The 17,599-nt window shown below is 51.9% G+C and overlaps 1 protein-coding gene across 1 annotated transcript; it reads right to left on the reverse strand.

Moving 5' to 3' along the window:
* Positions 1-6,208: 6,208 nt before the first annotated feature.
* On the reverse strand, positions 6,209-16,320 carry LOC148591789 (uncharacterized; the record flags this gene model as incomplete). The annotated part of the gene is given in 5 exon segments (XM_088536734.1): positions 6,209-6,753; positions 6,814-6,993; positions 6,995-7,244; positions 14,219-14,309; positions 16,309-16,320. Coding segments are annotated over 5 exon segments (1,078 nt in total), but the record flags the coding sequence as incomplete, so codon positions are not given.
* Between the last annotated feature and the right edge of the window lie 1,279 nt (positions 16,321-17,599).

Below are 17,599 nucleotides of genomic sequence, written 5' to 3' on the forward strand. Positions count from 1 at the left end.
CACTCCCTGGCACTCACCTCCTTGGGTTTGGCATTGAGTGATCCTGCCAGCGTCAGGGAGAAACGGTTGCCATGGCTCTCCTCTTGCTCGCCCTGGCTCTCTCTCAGGTTCTGCTCCCTCATTGGAAAAGCTCCTTCTCGGAGCTGGGCCAAGCTCAGTCCAGTGCGCTGCAGGCAGCTCCTCTCGAGCTCCTCCAGTGGCTCTGTTCTGATGCTGAGCACAGCCAGGTAGCGTGCAGTGTTGTCTTCGTGCACGTGCACTGGCCTTCCTTGGAGGTGGCACGTGATCTCCAAGGGCTGCTGCCGTGTCCGTGATGGCCGTACTCTCACTGGCCCACTTGGGCAGCTCAGTCCGCTAGGCCAGCTCGGCCAGCTAGGAATGCTGCACTGGAATTGTCCCCGATGACTGTAGGGATCAGGCCCTGTCTGAGGTGCAGAGGATGATGTGCTGGGGCGCCACTCTATGCTCTGGAGCTGCCATGATCTTGCCCGGGCGTCTTGATGGATGATGCGTGCCAGTACGTGTGGTGGCACAGGTACAGTGAGCTCCATCCGAGCACCGTCGGCATCAGGCTGTGCTGGCTCCCGTGGAGAGGGCGATGGCGTTTCCTGAGGCCCTGCAAGGCTAGTGGAGGGCTGCGGCTCTTGCACTGTGGAGGGGACATCGCTGGCCTTCTCCTCCACAACCTGCAATGAAGGCCACCACAAAGGCAGTCCTTACTGCCGTCCTTGGTCCCTCCCTCCATCCTTCCCAACGAGAAACCTCCGGCAGCCTCTGACCCCCTTGACAATGGCTCTGCCATGCAGGTGGCTGCTGCCCTGCTCCCAAAGGCTGCCTGGGGAGAGGGCTCGTGCCTATGGGCAAGCCTTGGGCAAAGGCAGCTCCTCGGAGAGCCCGAGGCGGGTGCGTGCGGGCTGCCGTGCAGAGCAGCGCTCGGCCTGCCGGGCACAGAGACCTCCTGGTGTCTCCCAGCACATCCCGCCTGCTTCTCGGCCCCCTGGGGACTCAGGCAGAGGCTCGGCCTCCACCGCCGCTCAGCTCTGTACCTGTGCGATGCCGTGTTCAGAGGTGTGTGAGCCCTGAGGGCCGGGCAGCGGTGACAGCCGGTCCCTTTGGTGGGACGAAGCCGGGCTCCCGCTGCGCTGCACTGCTGCGGGCAGCTCCTGCTGGCCCACCTGTGGGGAGAAGGAGGCCCGTGATGGGGACACTTGTGTTGGTACGAGCAGCTCCTAAGCACAGGAAACCCCAGCGTCGTGTCGAAGGGAACCTCTTGGCTGAGCACAATGCGGCTGTGCGTGGCCTGGACCTGCTCTCTGCTCTCAGTACAGAGTTCATGGGGTTCATGTGGGCCTTGGAGCGTCCAGATCAAAGAATCATAGAATCACTATGTTGGGAAAGTTCTCCAAAACCATTCAGTCCGACTGTAAACCCCTCACCCCATGTCTGCTAAACCATCGCTCCAAAGTGCCTTATCTGCACATTTCTTGAAGGCTGCCAGGGACAGCGATTCTACCACTTCCCTGGGCAGCCTCTTGAAATGCTTCACCACTCTTTCCACCTGGAAAGTTTTCCTAATATTTAACCTGAGCCTCTCCTGGTGCAACCTGAAGCCATTCCCTCTTGTCTTATAGATAGTTATTTCTGGGAATAGATCAACCCTGCCTCACTACAACCACCTCTCAGGTTGTTGTGCAGAGCAATAATGTCTCCCCTGAGACTCCTCTTTTCCACGCTAAATAACCCCAGCTCCCTCAGCCACTCCTCATAGGGTCCATGCTCCAAAGCCTTCACCAGCTTTGGTGCCCCTCTCTGGGCACACTCCAGTGCCTCCATGGCTTTTATTTTTAGTTTTTCTAGTGATGGGCCCAGAATTGAACACAGTGTTTGAGGTGCAACATCACCAGCATCAAGTACAGGGGGAGAGTGCAGGTCAGGCTGCTTTTTCTGTGCCCAGGAATGCACGTCCCCTCACTGGAGGAGCTCCTGCCCGGCTATCTTGACACAGGGCTCCTTCCCCACCACCCCTGTGCTCTCCATGCGGGTCCTGTCCCTGCCTCCCAGCTCTCCCTCCAGCCCCAACACTCACCTCATTCGTGCACTCTTGCGCACTAGAGTTCCCTTCCATGGATGAGGTGCAGGCGTTCGCCTGCTGCTCCTTCTCCATCTCTAGGAACCTCTCTGAGGACCTCTCGCACGGGCACCAAGGGGAGTTGCTCCCTGCTGGTTGCGCCGCAATCCTCAGAGTGAAGACCCCAGCAGGGACACGGTCACCTTGGGGACTGCCCCATCACAGTGGCCTGGGGGTGTGATGCCACCCCCATCACAAAGCCCTGGCAGTCGCCATGGGGACACCAGGCACCTCCTCTCCCCACTCCTGAGCAGGTCCCTGGGGCGCAGGACGAGTTGTCCTCTCCACAGCTCTGCGCTCCCTGGGCCTTGCAGAGGCTGCCCCTCGTCAGGCGCTCCATAGCTGACACCCACCATGAGGCCACCCCCGTCCTCGTCCCTGTGTTCTCGATTGCCTCTTGGTTCACCCCAAGGCAGAGCTCCCTGCATCCCACTGCTCCCTCCCTGAGCTTCTCTTTCCCACATCACCCCGTGGCTATTCCTTGCCATCCCAGGTCATCACTTCCTCAGTCTTTTTGGAGTCCTCCTCCTCCCCGAGTTGCTCCCACTTTGAGGCTCTCCTCACCGGTGTAGCCGCCTGCTTGACCATCAGGTCAGCACATGGGAACAGCTGCGTTTTACATCCCCTCAGCTCCATGTGATGCCAACCCGCAACCGGGCACCATGAAAAGAGAAAACACTTGGGACTCTTGTGCTTAGGTTGCTGACATGGGCTTGTTTCTTCTCATGCTCATTTACCACCCCCGAAATTCCTGCCCTGTGGGTGCAGCATTGAGTGGGAAGAGTGGAGAAGTGAGTTAATACTATTTATTAATTGCAATCAATATGTAAAGAAATGGTTCTTGTCCCCATCTAGATGCCCTGCCTAGCTCAGAGACATTAAGCTATCGTCTTAATATGTAAGAAATCGTTATAGGTTTAATTGATATGTACAGGATTTTTAACAAGGTTCTACAAGTGGAAATGAGTGGGAAGAATATGGCAAGTGTATGAGAACAGTTAAAGGAAGGGGAAGAAGGTAAAGAGTGGGAAAATTACTAAAAGCATAGGCAAAAGTGCAAAAGTGCGGCAAATGAGCACAAGAGTTGTAAAATAATAGCTGGCAGATGTTAGCATTGGAAAAAAAAATTGAAATGGCGGGAAGAAGTGCAAAAGCATTGGAGAAGTGTCCAGATCGTGCAAAATAGGGAAAAACATGGTAAGGAACGATAGTGTAGGAATATGGTCAAAAACATACAAAAGTGGAAAAAGTGGGAAGTGATGGGAAAAAAAGGAAAGTGCAAAAAGAACACCGAGAGCTCAGTAATATTGAGAAAGCATGGGAAAAGAAGGAGAGGTTGGGTAAAAGACAAAGGAAATGGTCACAAGCATGGCAGTAAAAGACGTGGGAAAATGGTCAAAAGCATGGCAGGGAATGTTTGGGAAAGAGAAGGAAAAAAAGTGAAAGCATGGGAGAATTATCAAAGTAGAGGAAAATGTGGAAAAAAAATGTGGGAAGAAGTGACAAAGTGTAAGAATACTAGTAAAAATTCATCTGTGGGGAAAACCTCCAAAGCAGGAGAAAAACAGACCGTGTGTGAAGCCTTGTGGAAGTGTCCAGGGTCCCCCACATCTCCAGCGTGCCCTTGCCCTCAGAAGGCGTCTGCCTCCAGGGAGGAGGGACGCTCTTGCCTTCTTGTCATCGCCAGGTGCCTGCAATGTGTCCCTGCTCTGCTGCCTGTTGCTGAGGGTCCCCAAGGCAGCCCCACTGTCTGCAGACCCCTCTCCTACCATGGAGCAGGCCTGCCTGCGCGGTGCCTGGAGACCCCAGCAAGGCTGCGCTTAGAGGTGAAGGTGTCACTGTCCTCGGTGAAAGTCTGATTGGGGCCAAGGTCAGGAAAGGACAAGAGACAACAAGGACAAGCAGCAGCAAAGGGAATTTCAAGAGAGTTTAAGGACAAACAAATAATAATTTTTGTAGCTGAGCAGCACTGGGACAGGAGCCAGGAGATTTTCCTGGTGAAACCACCTACCAACCTGATACAAGAGTAAAGTTAGCCCTTCCCAGAGCAACCTGGTTGCCTCCTGCCTCAAGAGGAAAGCCTGTGTGCAAAAGGACAAAGCAGGGGATTCTGTAAACTCTCACTTTAGCAAGGGCATTGAAAAGGTTTCTCATAGTCTCCTAGTCAATTTGGTGAACTGATCTGCAGAGGATCAGTGGACCATAAGGGAGGTGGATGGAGCATCAGGCTCACTGAGAACAGTGATCAGCAGTGCAGTACTGCCAAGAGGCAGCTGGCTATTAGTGGCATCCCTCAGTGATCAGCATGTGGGACAGGACTGCTTCATCATAACATCAAGTTAGTGAAGAAGTCCCTGTATCTGGTCAGCCTGTGATTTGGCAGCCTGAGGTCACCTTTAGCCCATTTCCTCTTCATTTCCTCTAGGGGTGTGAAGAGTTTCAGTGGAGGGAGTGATAGAAGGTGTTAAGGGTGCAGCGACTAGCGCAGAGACCTTGGGGTGATGTGCCTCTCCCATTTCTGAAGCACGCTTGACTGTACAGAAGGAGGACTTGGCCTAAGTTGTTGCCGCTCAAGCGGCGTGGCGACCTGGTTCAGGAACGGCACGGCGACCACCCCCAGGCCGCTCGGGCCATCAGCTCGCTGACACCAGTGTGGTAGACGGCAAATGGCGTTTATTGATGGGTAGCAAGGTGTTATATAGCTAAGGTTTACAATGTCACATCCGTCTGCTTACATCATAAACTAACACTATTGGCTATTAGGGGCCCTACCTTTCCGTACAGCGCGATATCTTCCGGCCGCCGGACCCTAACTATCTGTAACAGTGTAGTAATCTGCAACATCTTCCCCCTCCCTATGCATAAAAAAACTAGCTAAAATATGACTATCTTATCCTTACTTATTCTTATCTAATTACTTATTCTCATTATTATCTTATTCTTATTGCTATCTCATTATTATCTTACTATTACTTATTGTCATTATTACCTTATCCTTATTACTTACTCTTATTATTATGTTACTCTTAAGATTATGTATCATAAACTTGACATAAAAGCATAAGGCACAAAGAAGAAGGCATGTAGAAGATAGAGGATGACAGGTAATACCGCGGTATAGAAATAGGGTGTACCTTGGGATAACTTGGGGGTAATACTGAGTGGATATATTCTTAAAGCATTTGTCAGCGGTCTACTAACATGATGTTAACCTTCTCTAGCCGACTCTTGACAAACCGCATGAGCTTATTCAATATACAGGGTCCAAAGATCAGTGTCATCATGATCATTGCTATCGGCCCTATCAAGGTGGATATCAGGGTGGTTAACCATAGCATTTTGGTGACCCTGTAGTTACTTTTGTACTAATCGCTCGAGATTGTTCCATCTGTTCAGGTACCCATTTAAAGGGCTGATGTGACTCTACCTGTCCTATAGTGACAAGCTGCAAAATTAAGATCACGCAAAGGCATCGCGGCCCCCTCTTGCGGAGGCTGTTTTGTTGTTTTCTGGATTCAGTCGGCGTGGAACTCACAGGCTCGGGCGGGACGCCTGTCACCGGGGCGTCCGATGATCCGGTCCTGTGAACAGAAACTCACAATTTTCATTAGTTTTAATTTGAAGGTCTGGTTTAATAGACTTAAGCGGGCACCACTTGACTCTGCCACCTTTCCTGACAGTGACCTTTGGGTCGATCTTGGCGTGGGGGGAGCGCTGCCAGCGAGTCCCCCAGCCAAGGGCAGTTTACTGCAACGTGGCCGGCCTGGCCACATTTAGAACCTGCCATCACGTTGGCTATTGCGGTGTGAACAGCCACCTGAATTGGGGTCAGATGCTCTTCCTTTGCAACATGCTTAATCATGTCTGCGATACTTGACCCCGCCGGCAATGATCGCAGGATTTCTTTGGTTGCCGAATTGCATTGTTGGCGTAAACATTCCGCTACGACCGGGCCTTTTGCCTCCATGGGCAGGGACGAAGAGTCGACCACTGCTTGGAGACGATCTACAAATTCTGTAAAGCTCTCACTTCCACTTTGCTTTATTGTGGACCATGGTGATGGTCTGGCAACAACTCTACAGGCTGTGCGAATGGCTTCTCTGGCCGCACGAGTAGTTGTCATAACTTCATGGGCCCGCAGGCCATGGGCCTGCGCCTGGGGGGTGATCATTGTTGGGTCTGCACCCATTAACCGCTGCAGGCTGGAGCCGTGTAATGGATGATCTGCCCCAGTTACTTGGGCTAAACACTTCGTACAGTTGTCTTCCCATTCTTGTTTGAAAACGATCATCCCTGCTCCACCAAAGATCAGCCTACAAGTTTGTTTTATATCGAACGGGAGCAGATCGTCCCCCCCGAAGATACCATCTATGAGGGTTGAGACCATGGCAGAATTAGTCCCTTTATCTGCAATTGTTTTAACAATCGCTTGCACATCCTTAGGGTTTATCGGAGAGTGGACCCTCTGTCCCCCCTCCGTCACCCGGACCAGGAACGCTAGCGCGGCCAATGGGGCCCAGTCAGCACATGCGATCTTTATTTCCTTCCAGTCCGTGAGAGGGGTTTCTTCCTTTCGCGGTTTTTGTTTAATTCGAATGGGAATATTTTGGCTTTTAGTTCTTTGGCTCTTAGCTCTGTTTACCTTCATTTCCTCCTCCCTTAAGTTTGAATCAGTTGTGACCCACTCGTCCTCACTAGTGTCTGATCCGGAGTCGGAACTCGACTGACTGGTCACTTCCGGGCTCCCGTACTTTCTCGTTGGGCTCCGGCCCCGCCTACTTCCGTCCCGCCCACTTCCGTTGCGGGCGGGCTGTTCCCCCCTCCTTGGCTCGCCCCGCCTCCTACTCACAGAGGCGTTTTGTGAAATGGCCGCTCTGATCGGTTCTCAGCGCCTCACTCGGGCCTCCCTCACCTGGCTGGTCACCCCCACCACCTTTCTCCTCCTTGTTCTCCTCCCCCTCTTGTTTATCTAACGGTTCCTGCCCGTTCCTGCCGGGGGCATCCTCTCCCTGCCCTTCTCCTTGTGGCTCAGCGCCATTTTGGGGGGCATAGGGTGGTGGCCTGGCCCAGACGTCCCCAAGCTCTGACTTCTTTTCAATGTTCCTAGCTTCCTCGACTAGCTCGCCCCAAACAGATTTCGGCTGTTTCTGCTCCTCTGTAAGCGGGACGGGGTTCGGGGATGGAGGGGACATATCGCCCTCTTGCAGATCTTTAGGATCAGCAGAATCACCATCATCTGGGAGGTGCAAAGTCTGTGCGGTTGCCCCGACTCCCATTTTCAGGGTGGCCAACAAACAGTCCCTTACCGCCACCCAGGTCTCCTGCTCCTATATAGCCTTCTGCAACACCTGTACAACTTTTCCCCAAGCCTTAAGGTTTTTCCCACAACCCGAAGACATCGTCTCCTCAGCTAACGCCTTAGTATATTTGTCCTACAGTTATAGGGACACGCCTCAGGGACTTCAGAATATCCACTGGCTGGTCTATAACCTTAATTTTTAAAAGCCTGGCAACAGCGAGAGCAAAATCTTTTGGCTTACAATCAATCCCCTAATATTTATGTAATTGCGATACGACCTTCACAAGGGCTTCCATCCTCCTTGTTGCTCTGGTAGTGTCCTCCCCGCCGGGCTGGTCCAGCCGCTCCGGCCGCCGTTCACCCGTCCAGGCCATGATCCCGGGTTTCGGCACCGCTTGTTGCCGTTCAAAGCAGCGTGGCGACCTGGTTCAGGAACGGCACGGCGACCACCCCCAGGCCGCTCGGGCCATCAGCTCGCTGACACCAATGCGGTGGATGGCAAATGGCGTTTATTGATAGTTACACGGTGTTATATAGCTAAGGTTTACAACGTCACAGCCGTCTGCTTATGTCATAAACTAAACGCTATTGGCTATTAGGGGCCCTATCTTTCCGTACAGCGCGATATCTTCCGGCCGCCGGACCCTAACTATCTGCTGTCAGAGCGTGAGGATGAACAAAGTCTCTGAAGGCCCTTTCCAATCAGCCATCCTGGAGTGTTTAAAGCTAGAATATATCCTTCATGCAGGCAATGTGGAACTTCAGTGTTTCAGAGTGAAACTGATACCTGAGCTCCTGCGTTGGTATTTGTCCAGTGTAAGATGGTTATTGCAATCTATCTTATGACCTTGGAGTTTGCAAATGTTTTGTTCTTTTATTTATTTATTTACTTATTTTTCTTCGCTGCGTCTTCCTACGTTGTATGCGCTACCCCTTAGAAAACTCCTGATAGTCCATGAAAATGCAAACATTATTTTCTAGGAGTTCTCTGTAACATAACGAGTTCTCCAGTTTTTTTTTTTTTTTTTTTTTTTTTTTTTCTCCTTGCACTGACCAAGAAAGCCTGAAGAATTTTGACTCTTTCCTTTAGGAGGCCAAGGCAGGATGCCCCACACTGTCCCTTGAGAAGCTCTTAAATCTACTCAAAATGTCTCCTTATGTCCGCTGTGCAGCGCTTGAGTAGCTACTTCCCAAGAAGCAGCTTGATATTCCTGACAGAAAAGAACATGCCTGCATGTCCCAGACGGAACCTGCCTCAGTGGGTGGATTCACATGCCACACTTGCCACCACGTGCTGTGCTGGTCACTGACTCCTTGGGAGATGTTCTGCAGGTGTCCTCACTACTCCTCTAACTGCATCAGGGGGGAAAGGAAACAACGGAATCCTACCAAGCAATTAACCTGAGCAAACTCTGTGTCTCCTGGAAGTCAGGACATTGAACAGCTTCAGCATAAGGTCTTCTGCTGTGCTGGAGAAGCAGATGGTGCCTACAGTGATGATCTGGAAATCACAAGAGCACTAGGACCTGCCATAGTCCCTGTTCCCCAAGGGGCTGAGGGACAGAGCAGCCTCCATCGTGGTCCCCAGTACGGGGCCCTTCCTGGCAGCAGCCCCTTTCTGCACCAGCTGCCCCCGGGGACACTGTCCCCCGTGACGTGGTCCCTGAGCGTGTCCCAGCCCTGCTGGGCCCTGTGTCCCCCAGGGGCTCGTGGAGTTCGGCCCTGCATCTCCAGGCCCCGTATCCCTGGGGCGGGACAGCTTCCCTTTGCCTGTGGCTTGCGCCCTGAGGGGACCCATTGTGTGCGGCAACTGGAGAGTTGAGAGCTGCCCCGCGGTGGGGCTGGGGCTCCTTTCCCTTTGGGCATCCTGTGGGACACGTGTGCAGGTCAGGTGAAGGAAGGCCCTACACTTAGGGATTAATAGCAGGTTGATTTTTAATTGTCCTTGGTATAAGCATCTAATTTGACACATTTTGAGGATGCCCTGAGGCCTTCCCAAATCTCGTACACAGAATTGCTAGCATCATACATGAGGGAAGCACTACTTGTACGTGGTAAATGCTAGGACATTTCTTCCTGAATGTTCAGAGGATTCTCATCCTTGCAAGCAGTTTCCTTTAGTGCAGGGTGCCGGGTTAAGGGTAAGGGAGGGATTCTGGCGGTCCAGCCATAAGTGTTGGTCAGGTGTCATTCCCGATTCCTGCTCCGCTTATCAGTGCTAGGCCCTGTCATTTATACTATTAGGTGGAAGAAGACACGGCCATGATATGGTCATCCTCATAAGGTGATCCTTCCAGAATCTGCAGACAAGTTGCGTAAGATTCTCTACTCCCTGCAGCATGAGTGAGTGGCATTGTGCACTGCCAGTGGGTGCCTCTGCAAGACTTTCCAGATTCTTATTTGAGAAGTCCTTGAAAAGTGCATGCAAACTCCAGCATATGTTCTTGCTGCATCAGTGTCTGTGTGTGCCTTTTTGCTTGCTCATTCCATATGTATTGTTGGAGGGTGGTATTTGAGTAGGGCAAGTGGATTACTCTAGGCCTGAAGAGAAAAGTGTATTGTTGACAGAGATTTTATGTGGAATGTGTGGGTGTTGGGGACAGCTTTTTAGTAGGGAAATGCTGCAAAGGGAAATGCAGCTGTGGTGCCCGTGCTGGGTAGGGATGAAAGGAAGCAGGGGCAATGTTTGGAGGCTTCGCTAAGCATGCAGTGGCTAGTGATTTTAGCTGTGAGGCCTGTCTTTTGTGGGAGGTGATTGAGCAGGGTGACCATGCTGGTAGCAAGGTGTGAGAATTGTGGTGTAATGGTTGGGAGGGAATGAAGCAGAGCAAGCAGGTGTTGTGAGGCTGCCCTCCTCATAGAGAGTGAAGGCTTTGTTCTGTCAGTCATTTACATATAAATCCCCCTTGCCGGTGCACATGTGCAGCATGAACAAAGAAATGTGTGAATGAAGCATGCAGCTTCCTGAGTGCATGAATGAAGCATGCAGCAACATGAATGAAGGGCAGCATGAATGAAGGACTACCATCTCTACATGTGCTTTGGTGAAATCCTGGCTCCAGAAATGACTTCTCAAGCAATCTCTCTTAAGCAGCTCTGTGGAGGGGAGTTTGGGAAGTCTGCTTGACAACAGGTCAAGCAGGAGGCAGCAATGTGCCCTTGTGTCAAGGATGGCCAGAGGGATGCTGGCCTGCACGAGGAGGAGTGTTGGCAGCAGGTGGAGGGGGCTGATCGTGCCCCTCTCCTCAGCTCTGCTCAGGCCACACCTGGACTCTTGTGTGCAGAAATATTGTGGGCTGCCCAGGACAAGAGGGATGTGGAACTTGCAGAGAGCGACCAGCTTAGTGCCACAAAGATGATGAAGGAACTGGAGCGTCTATCTTATGAGGAAAGAGTAAGCGATTTGGGCCTGTTTATCCTGGAAAAAACAAGAGTGAGAGGGGAACTTATCAAGAGGTACAAACAGCTGAGGGGAGGATGTAAAAAGGACAGGGCCAAACTCTTCTCGGTGGTGCCCAGCAATAGCCCAAGAGCTAAAGGGTGTAGATTGCAACACAGTTACAATGGATGCAAATTGCTACAAACTTTCAATGTGCATATGAGGAAGGGCTTTTTGACAGTTAGGGTGACGGAGCACTGGAAGCGAGTGTCCAGCGAGGTTGTGCAGGCTCCTTCTTTGGAGCTCTTCCAAAGCCTCCTGGGTGTGATCCTGTGCAACGTGCTGTAGGAGTCCCTGCTTGTGCAGGAGGGGGTTGGACTGATGATCTCGAGAGGTCCCTTCCAACGTCAACCCCTGTGTGACTGTGTGACTTGGGAGGGCTCCGTGGGCACCCAGGACGGCAGTGATGTTGGAAGGGCAGTGGTGGGGTTTTGTCAGGCCGTAAGGCCTCTTCTCTTGTGGCACCGAGTTGTCACCATGAGCAACTGGCAGATGGCCCTGCAGACGGCAGAGGGACAGAGCAGCCTCCATCGTAGTCCCCAGCACGGGGCCCTTCCTGGCAGCAGCCCATTTCTGCACCAGCTGCCTCCGGGGACACTGCCCCCCGTGACATGGTCCCTGAGCGTGTCCCAGCCCTGCAGGGCCCTGTGTCCCCCAGGGGCTTGTGGAGTTCGGCCCTGCATCTCCAGGCCCCGTGTCCCTGGGGCGCGACAGCTTCCCTTTGCCTGTGGCTTGGGCCCTGCGGGGACACGTTGTGTGCGGCACCCGGAGAGTTGAGAGCTGCCCCACAGTGGGGCTGGGGCTTCTTCCCCAGGGCCACATGTGAATGGAATTCCAGGAAGGAATTTTTTGCTGTTGCTCCCATGCCCCTGGTGCACACAGGGCTCCACACACACACCTGCGGTGGGGATGGTTTTTTGTGCCTGAGCTCACTTGGAAAAAACTGGCAACATATGAGCAATGATACAGGAATATATATTTAAACAAGAGCAAGAAAGAATAACAAAAACAATAATAACGACAACAATATCAATAACAGTAACAACAACAATATCAAAAACAATATAAACAATATCAACAACAACCAAAAACTACTGTGACGCTACATAGAAAAAAATCCAGAAAAGAGTCCAGGGCTGGAGTCCTCATGCCCAGTGTTTCCTGGTAGCAGCCTGGGTGAAGGGGAGCTTGGTCTGCAAGGGAAAAGGAGGCGTGAGCAGGGCCGAGGAGCGGCTCGGGGGCTCCCGTGGAGCAGAGGCTCTTTGGCGGCTGCGCGGGCTCTTTGGCAGCAGCGCTGCCGTCATTGGTGCCCTGGCAGAGGCTTGGCGTGGCCAGCGCAGCCCAGAGGCCGGCAGAGGGGCTGAGGCAGCAGGTGCCCAGGCCTTGGGCGCTCCTGCGCCCTGTGCAGCTCTGCCCCGGCGCCGTGGCCCGCCAGAGCGCCCGCACACCTGGGCCAGGCTCCCGCGCGGCTGCTCCCCAAAGGCAGCGCGGAGCAGCGCCAAGGGGCCGGGCACAGCCCCAGCTCTGCCCGTGCAGCCGGCAGCAGGGGCCATACCTGGGGGCTGCAGCCGGAGCTCTCCCAATCCATCGGCTCTTCTTGGCTGCAGCCGATCAGGGTGATGCTCCCCACGGTCTGGAAGAGAGGAGGAGACCTTGGTGGGGACGGTGCATGGGGAAGAGGAAGGGCAAGGGCATCCAGGGGCTACGGGGGCTGTACCTGGCTGCTGCCGTAACTGAGCCACTCCATAGGCTCAGGGTGGTCCCCTGAAGGCCCCCTATCCATGTGCGGAGCCTGTAAGAGAGAGGGAGGCATTTTCAAGACAAGTCCCAGAGCTGGGGAGGTCTGGCCCCAGGGCGCCTCTTCCTGCAGCGAGAATCGGGAAAGCGAGAAGGGGCCAACCCCATCCCCAGCTGTCCATGTGCACCCGGCAGCAGCAGCAATACCTGGAGGGCACAGCTAGAGGTCTCCCACTCCATAGGCTCTTCATCCTGGCTGCATCCAGCCAGGCTGTGGGTTCCTGGGCTCTGGAAGAGAGCAGGAGAGCATAGGGGGACAGTCATGGTGGCAGATCTGGCTCTGTGCATGGGGCCTCGTGTGCCCTGCGTGCACAGGGCAGGCGGTGCACAGAGCCAGGGCGCCAGGCTCAGGCAGCAGCCCCCGAGGCCTTGGCCGCTCCTGGCCCTGGCGCAGCTCTGCCCCAGCACCCAGGTGTTGGGGCCTTAGCACTTTTACAGGAATACGAGGAGCTGAAGTGATGAGAACTGAGGAGCTGAAGTGATGAGAACCGAGGAGCTGAGGCGGTGAGAACCGGGAACTGAAGCGATGGGAACCAAGGCCACCCGGAGAAGATAACGCTCGTTAGCAACTTTTTAATGAACTAGGCCGGCCATAGCCAGATAAGCATCCGGGAGGACCAGCAATAGAGCATCGGAAAGGAATGTCAGCCAGCTGCAAGCTAGTTATGCATGGACACTATAGCTTAACCAATGAGAATGCTGTTGCTTAGCGCGTGTGTACGCTTACAGGTGATAGAATTGTATAAAGCTACACCGTAGAGAATAGTAAACGAATTGAACCTGCTTCACATTGAAGTGTCGTTCATTCCGTCTCGCGGGGTGGGCCTCGGCATCTGGTGACCCCGACGTGATTCGACCGTGGGTAGAGTGGAGCCGAGAACGCGAGGGATCCTGCAGCCAGCGGAGAAGTAGCTGGGCGCCCGGGAGAGGCGGATCGTGGCCACGGCTGACCTAGTGAGTCAGGACTGACCTGGTGAGTCAGGGGCAGGATGGGGATTGCTGCATCAGCAACTAGGATGGAAATTGCTGCATCAGCAACGGAGCGTGCTATTATAGAAAGTTTGTTAAAGCTCGCTCAAAAGACTGAAACTGAGATCTCAAAAGACGATTTAATTGACTTGCTGCTGTTTTGTAAGCAGAAAAAACTCATAGAAGAAACTTCTCAGGTATATAAGCTCGAGTCCTGGGAGCGAGTGGGAAAAGAACTGTGGGATGGTGTGCAAGTAGGTTCAAAGGAAGCTCGGCGACTTGCGAAAATATATCGTCCCGTGCGGCTAATGCTTGAACAATTGCACGGGGAGGCTCAAGTCGCTGCTGCTTTGCGAGAGGCACTCGGCGGAGAAAAGGGGGAGGAGAGTGGCTCAGGAGACTCCGAGTGGACTGAAATTATTGAACCGAATCCATACGAGGAAATGGACAATAAGGAAAAAGGGATTTCATCTCGACAGGCGTGTCCAGTAACTCTAGCTGAACGTGAAGTATGGGGGGGAGTGGATGAGTATCTTCCACCGTGGGAGGGGGAGGAACGACCACCCCTGGAACGACCACTCCCCACAGCGCCCGAAATGGACGTGGATCCGATTAAAGTACCGATCCCGAATGGGTCGGATGACGATGACAGTACCATCCAAGGAATGCGACGAGAACTTCGGGAGCAAACAGAGAGAATGACGGAGTTATTGGAACAGATGCGGCGCTTAGATTGTGGGTCCAGGGCAAGGGATGTGAAGGCAGCATATAAGGCTGCCCATAAGGCTATCGTAGAGGGGTTGGAGAATGTGGATAAACAACTGGGGCAATGGGAGGCGCGAAAAGGTACTTCTAGCTCTAAGGTGAATGAAGAGGTTATGAAACGACAAAAGGAGTGGGTACTGCAGAAGGTTAAAGAAGGGAGTATGACAATTGACGAAGCAAAAAATTATCTACAGGCAAAATTTGGTATGGAGGGTTACATTTTGGGTGGAGAGATTGAGGAGTTATGGAAGGCTCAAAAGAAAGGGGAAGCAGCTGGAGGGAGCGATCCAGATGAAGAAGGGTTGTTGTCGTGGTTCCGAGCCACTGTAAGTGGAAGTGATAGTGCGGGAAAAAGTAAGGATGTGGCGCCACCTATTGATCCAACTTTTAACGCGGGAGCGCGGTATAAGGGGTTGATAGAGAATGCTCGGTTACAGGGGGACTTTATATTAACTCCAATAGCAGCCCCCGTAGTAGTGGGAGCCCAGGGCCCCAAGTGGGAGCCTTTAGATTGGAAATTGGTGCGAGATTTACAAAAAACAGTGATGCAATATGGACATGATAATAAGCTTGTTCGAAACCAAGTCTCTGCCTTGTTTAAATATTCGAGTATGGTTCCTGCAGACAGCAGGGCTATAATGGAACTTCTGCTTTCCTCTACTACCTATATGCTCTGGCTAGCAAAGTGGCAAGAAAGGTTAGAAGAAAAGCAATTGGAAAATCTAAATTGTAGTATGGATGATCCGTTAAGGGTCGCCACTCTCGACCAACTGATGGGAAATGGGCGTTATCGGGCAGTTGAGGCCCAAGCAGCGCTTCACCCTAGAGTATTACAACAATCAAAAAATGCAGCTTTAGCAACCTTTCTTGCCCTGCCACAGATAGGAACACCTCAATTGCCATATACTAAAATAATGCAAAAGCCAGACGAGCCTTTTTTCGGTTTTGTCGACCGGCTGAAGGATGCCCTGGATATGGCACCTAATGTGCCTCCAGAGATGAAAGCAATATTGGCTAAGGAATTGGCAATACAAAACGCAAATCAATCCTGTAAACAACTGTTGGCTACTCTGCCACCAGGGGCCTCGATTATTCAAATGATAGAAGTATGTTCCCGAGCACCACTGGTCGAAGAAGAGCAGAAGGCTAAAATACATGCCGTGGCTTTGGCTACAGCACTCAAGGAGGGGAGAATATCTGGAAAGGGGGATAAAGGATTTCATGGAGTGTGTTTTCAATGTGGCCTACCAGGACATGTGAAAAGAAGGTGTCCTAACAAATTTAGAGTTGAAGGTGTGGGCCCGAAAGGATTTAATGGGAACTGTGCTAAATGTCAAAAGTTTGGGCATAAGGCAGCAGAATGTCGGTCACGATGTTATAAGAACGGTACACAGTTGCAGGGAAACGGGAGCTGCCGCGTTATGAGGGACGCGGCGAACAAATATCCCCAAACGATGGCTGCCTCTGTGAGCTCTCCTCCGCAACTTGCGGAAGTGCAGGAGTCGATTTGGCCGTGGCAAAATCCACAGTAATTAGAGATTCTGATGTGCACATATTGGAATCTACGTGCACTGGTCCCCTGGGGAAGGGCCTATCCGCTTTGGTGATTGGCCGTTCCTCAGCTTCAAAAATGGGTATTTTTGTTCTACCAGGGTGTATTGATGCTGATTACTCTGGAAATATTGGCATAATGATTAAAATTTTCAATCCTCCTGTTACTATTCCAGCACTGAGCAGGATAGCCCAATTGATACCTTTTCGAGCTCTAGTTCCTAATCCTGGACAGGCCCAGCGTGGAAACAAAGGCTTTGGATCTTCTGGACCCCCCCAGGTTGCCTTTTGTGAAAAAATAACTACTCAGCGTCCGACAAGACTCGTGAGTATGGTGGGACCAGATGGTATTCGTCTTACTGATGTTGCCATGATGATTGATACAGGTTCAGATATCACTATCGTTCCCAAGTTTGCATGGCCACCTCAGTGGGATCTGCAAGAAATTGATGCTCCTGTGACAGGTATCGGAGGGCAATCTCCTACGCAGGTTAGTCGATGCTTTGTAACCATCATGGATAAAGAGGGAAACAGAGCCATGATAAAACCTTATGTGATGTGTACATCACTGTGGCTGTTGGGAAGGGATGTTCTGGCCCAGTGGGGAATCATCTTGCAGACACCTTTTCCCTAGCGGCCATTGGGGGCAGCTTCCGCCCCACCTTAAAGTTAACATGGACCACGAAGGACCCTGTGTGGGTGGACCAATGGCCGCTGCCAGAGGAGAAGCTGCATTACCTAAAGGAACTAGTTAAAGAACAATTAGACCAAGGTCATATTAAGCCGTCAACAAGTCCTTGGAACACCCCTATTTTCACCATTAAGAAAAAATCAGGAAAGTGGAGATTGTTACATGATCTCCGAGCTGTTAACGCATGCATGGCAAACATGGGAGCATTACAGCCAGGGTTGCCTTCACCTGTTATGCTCCCACAAGCATGGCATTTGTTAGTAATTGATCTGAAAGATTGTTTCTTTACCATACCCCTCGACCCGGAAGACAGTGACAAATTTGCCTTTACGGTTCCTACGATTAATAGGGAAGGCCCATCGGAACGATATCAGTGGGTAGTTCTTCCACAGGGAATGAAGAATTCGCCAACCATCTGTCAATGGTTTGTGAATTTGGCCCTGAAACCGTGGAGGAAAAATCACCCAGATTTAATTACGTATCATTATATGGATGACATCCTAGTAGCCAGCCCTGAAGTTTTACCAGCTACGCACGAAGAGGAATTAATTACTTGTTTAAAGGAATTTGGTTTGGTCGTTGCCCCTGAGAAAGTGCAAAGGCAAGCTCCTTGGAATTATTTGGGTATGGTTATCACAGAGGCTAGAATTAGACCCCAAAAGCTTAAATTGCAGACAAAAATTGACACTGTTAACTGTGTGCAAAAATTAGTGGGAGACATTCAGTGGATCAGAAATTTTTGTGGTATTACCAATGAGGAAATGGAGCCGTTGTTTCAACTGCTCAGAGGAGCTAAAGAGCCTGCGGAAAAGCGGAGCTTAACTCCACAGGCTGCCACAGCCTTAGAACGAATTGAGGGGAAGATAGCCGGAACAGCTGCCTATAGATTACAGGAAGGGTTACCAATATCTTTGGTGGTTTATAATCGGAAAAGGGAGGTAGCAGTAATCATTGCCCAGA

The sequence above is a fragment of the Tinamus guttatus genome, unplaced genomic scaffold, assembly GCF_059628265.1.
Source record: "Tinamus guttatus ecotype Peru unplaced genomic scaffold, ASM5962826v1 Tinamus_guttatus_pri_ptg000704l, whole genome shotgun sequence".
Classification (NCBI taxonomy): domain Eukaryota; kingdom Metazoa; phylum Chordata; class Aves; order Tinamiformes; family Tinamidae; genus Tinamus; species Tinamus guttatus.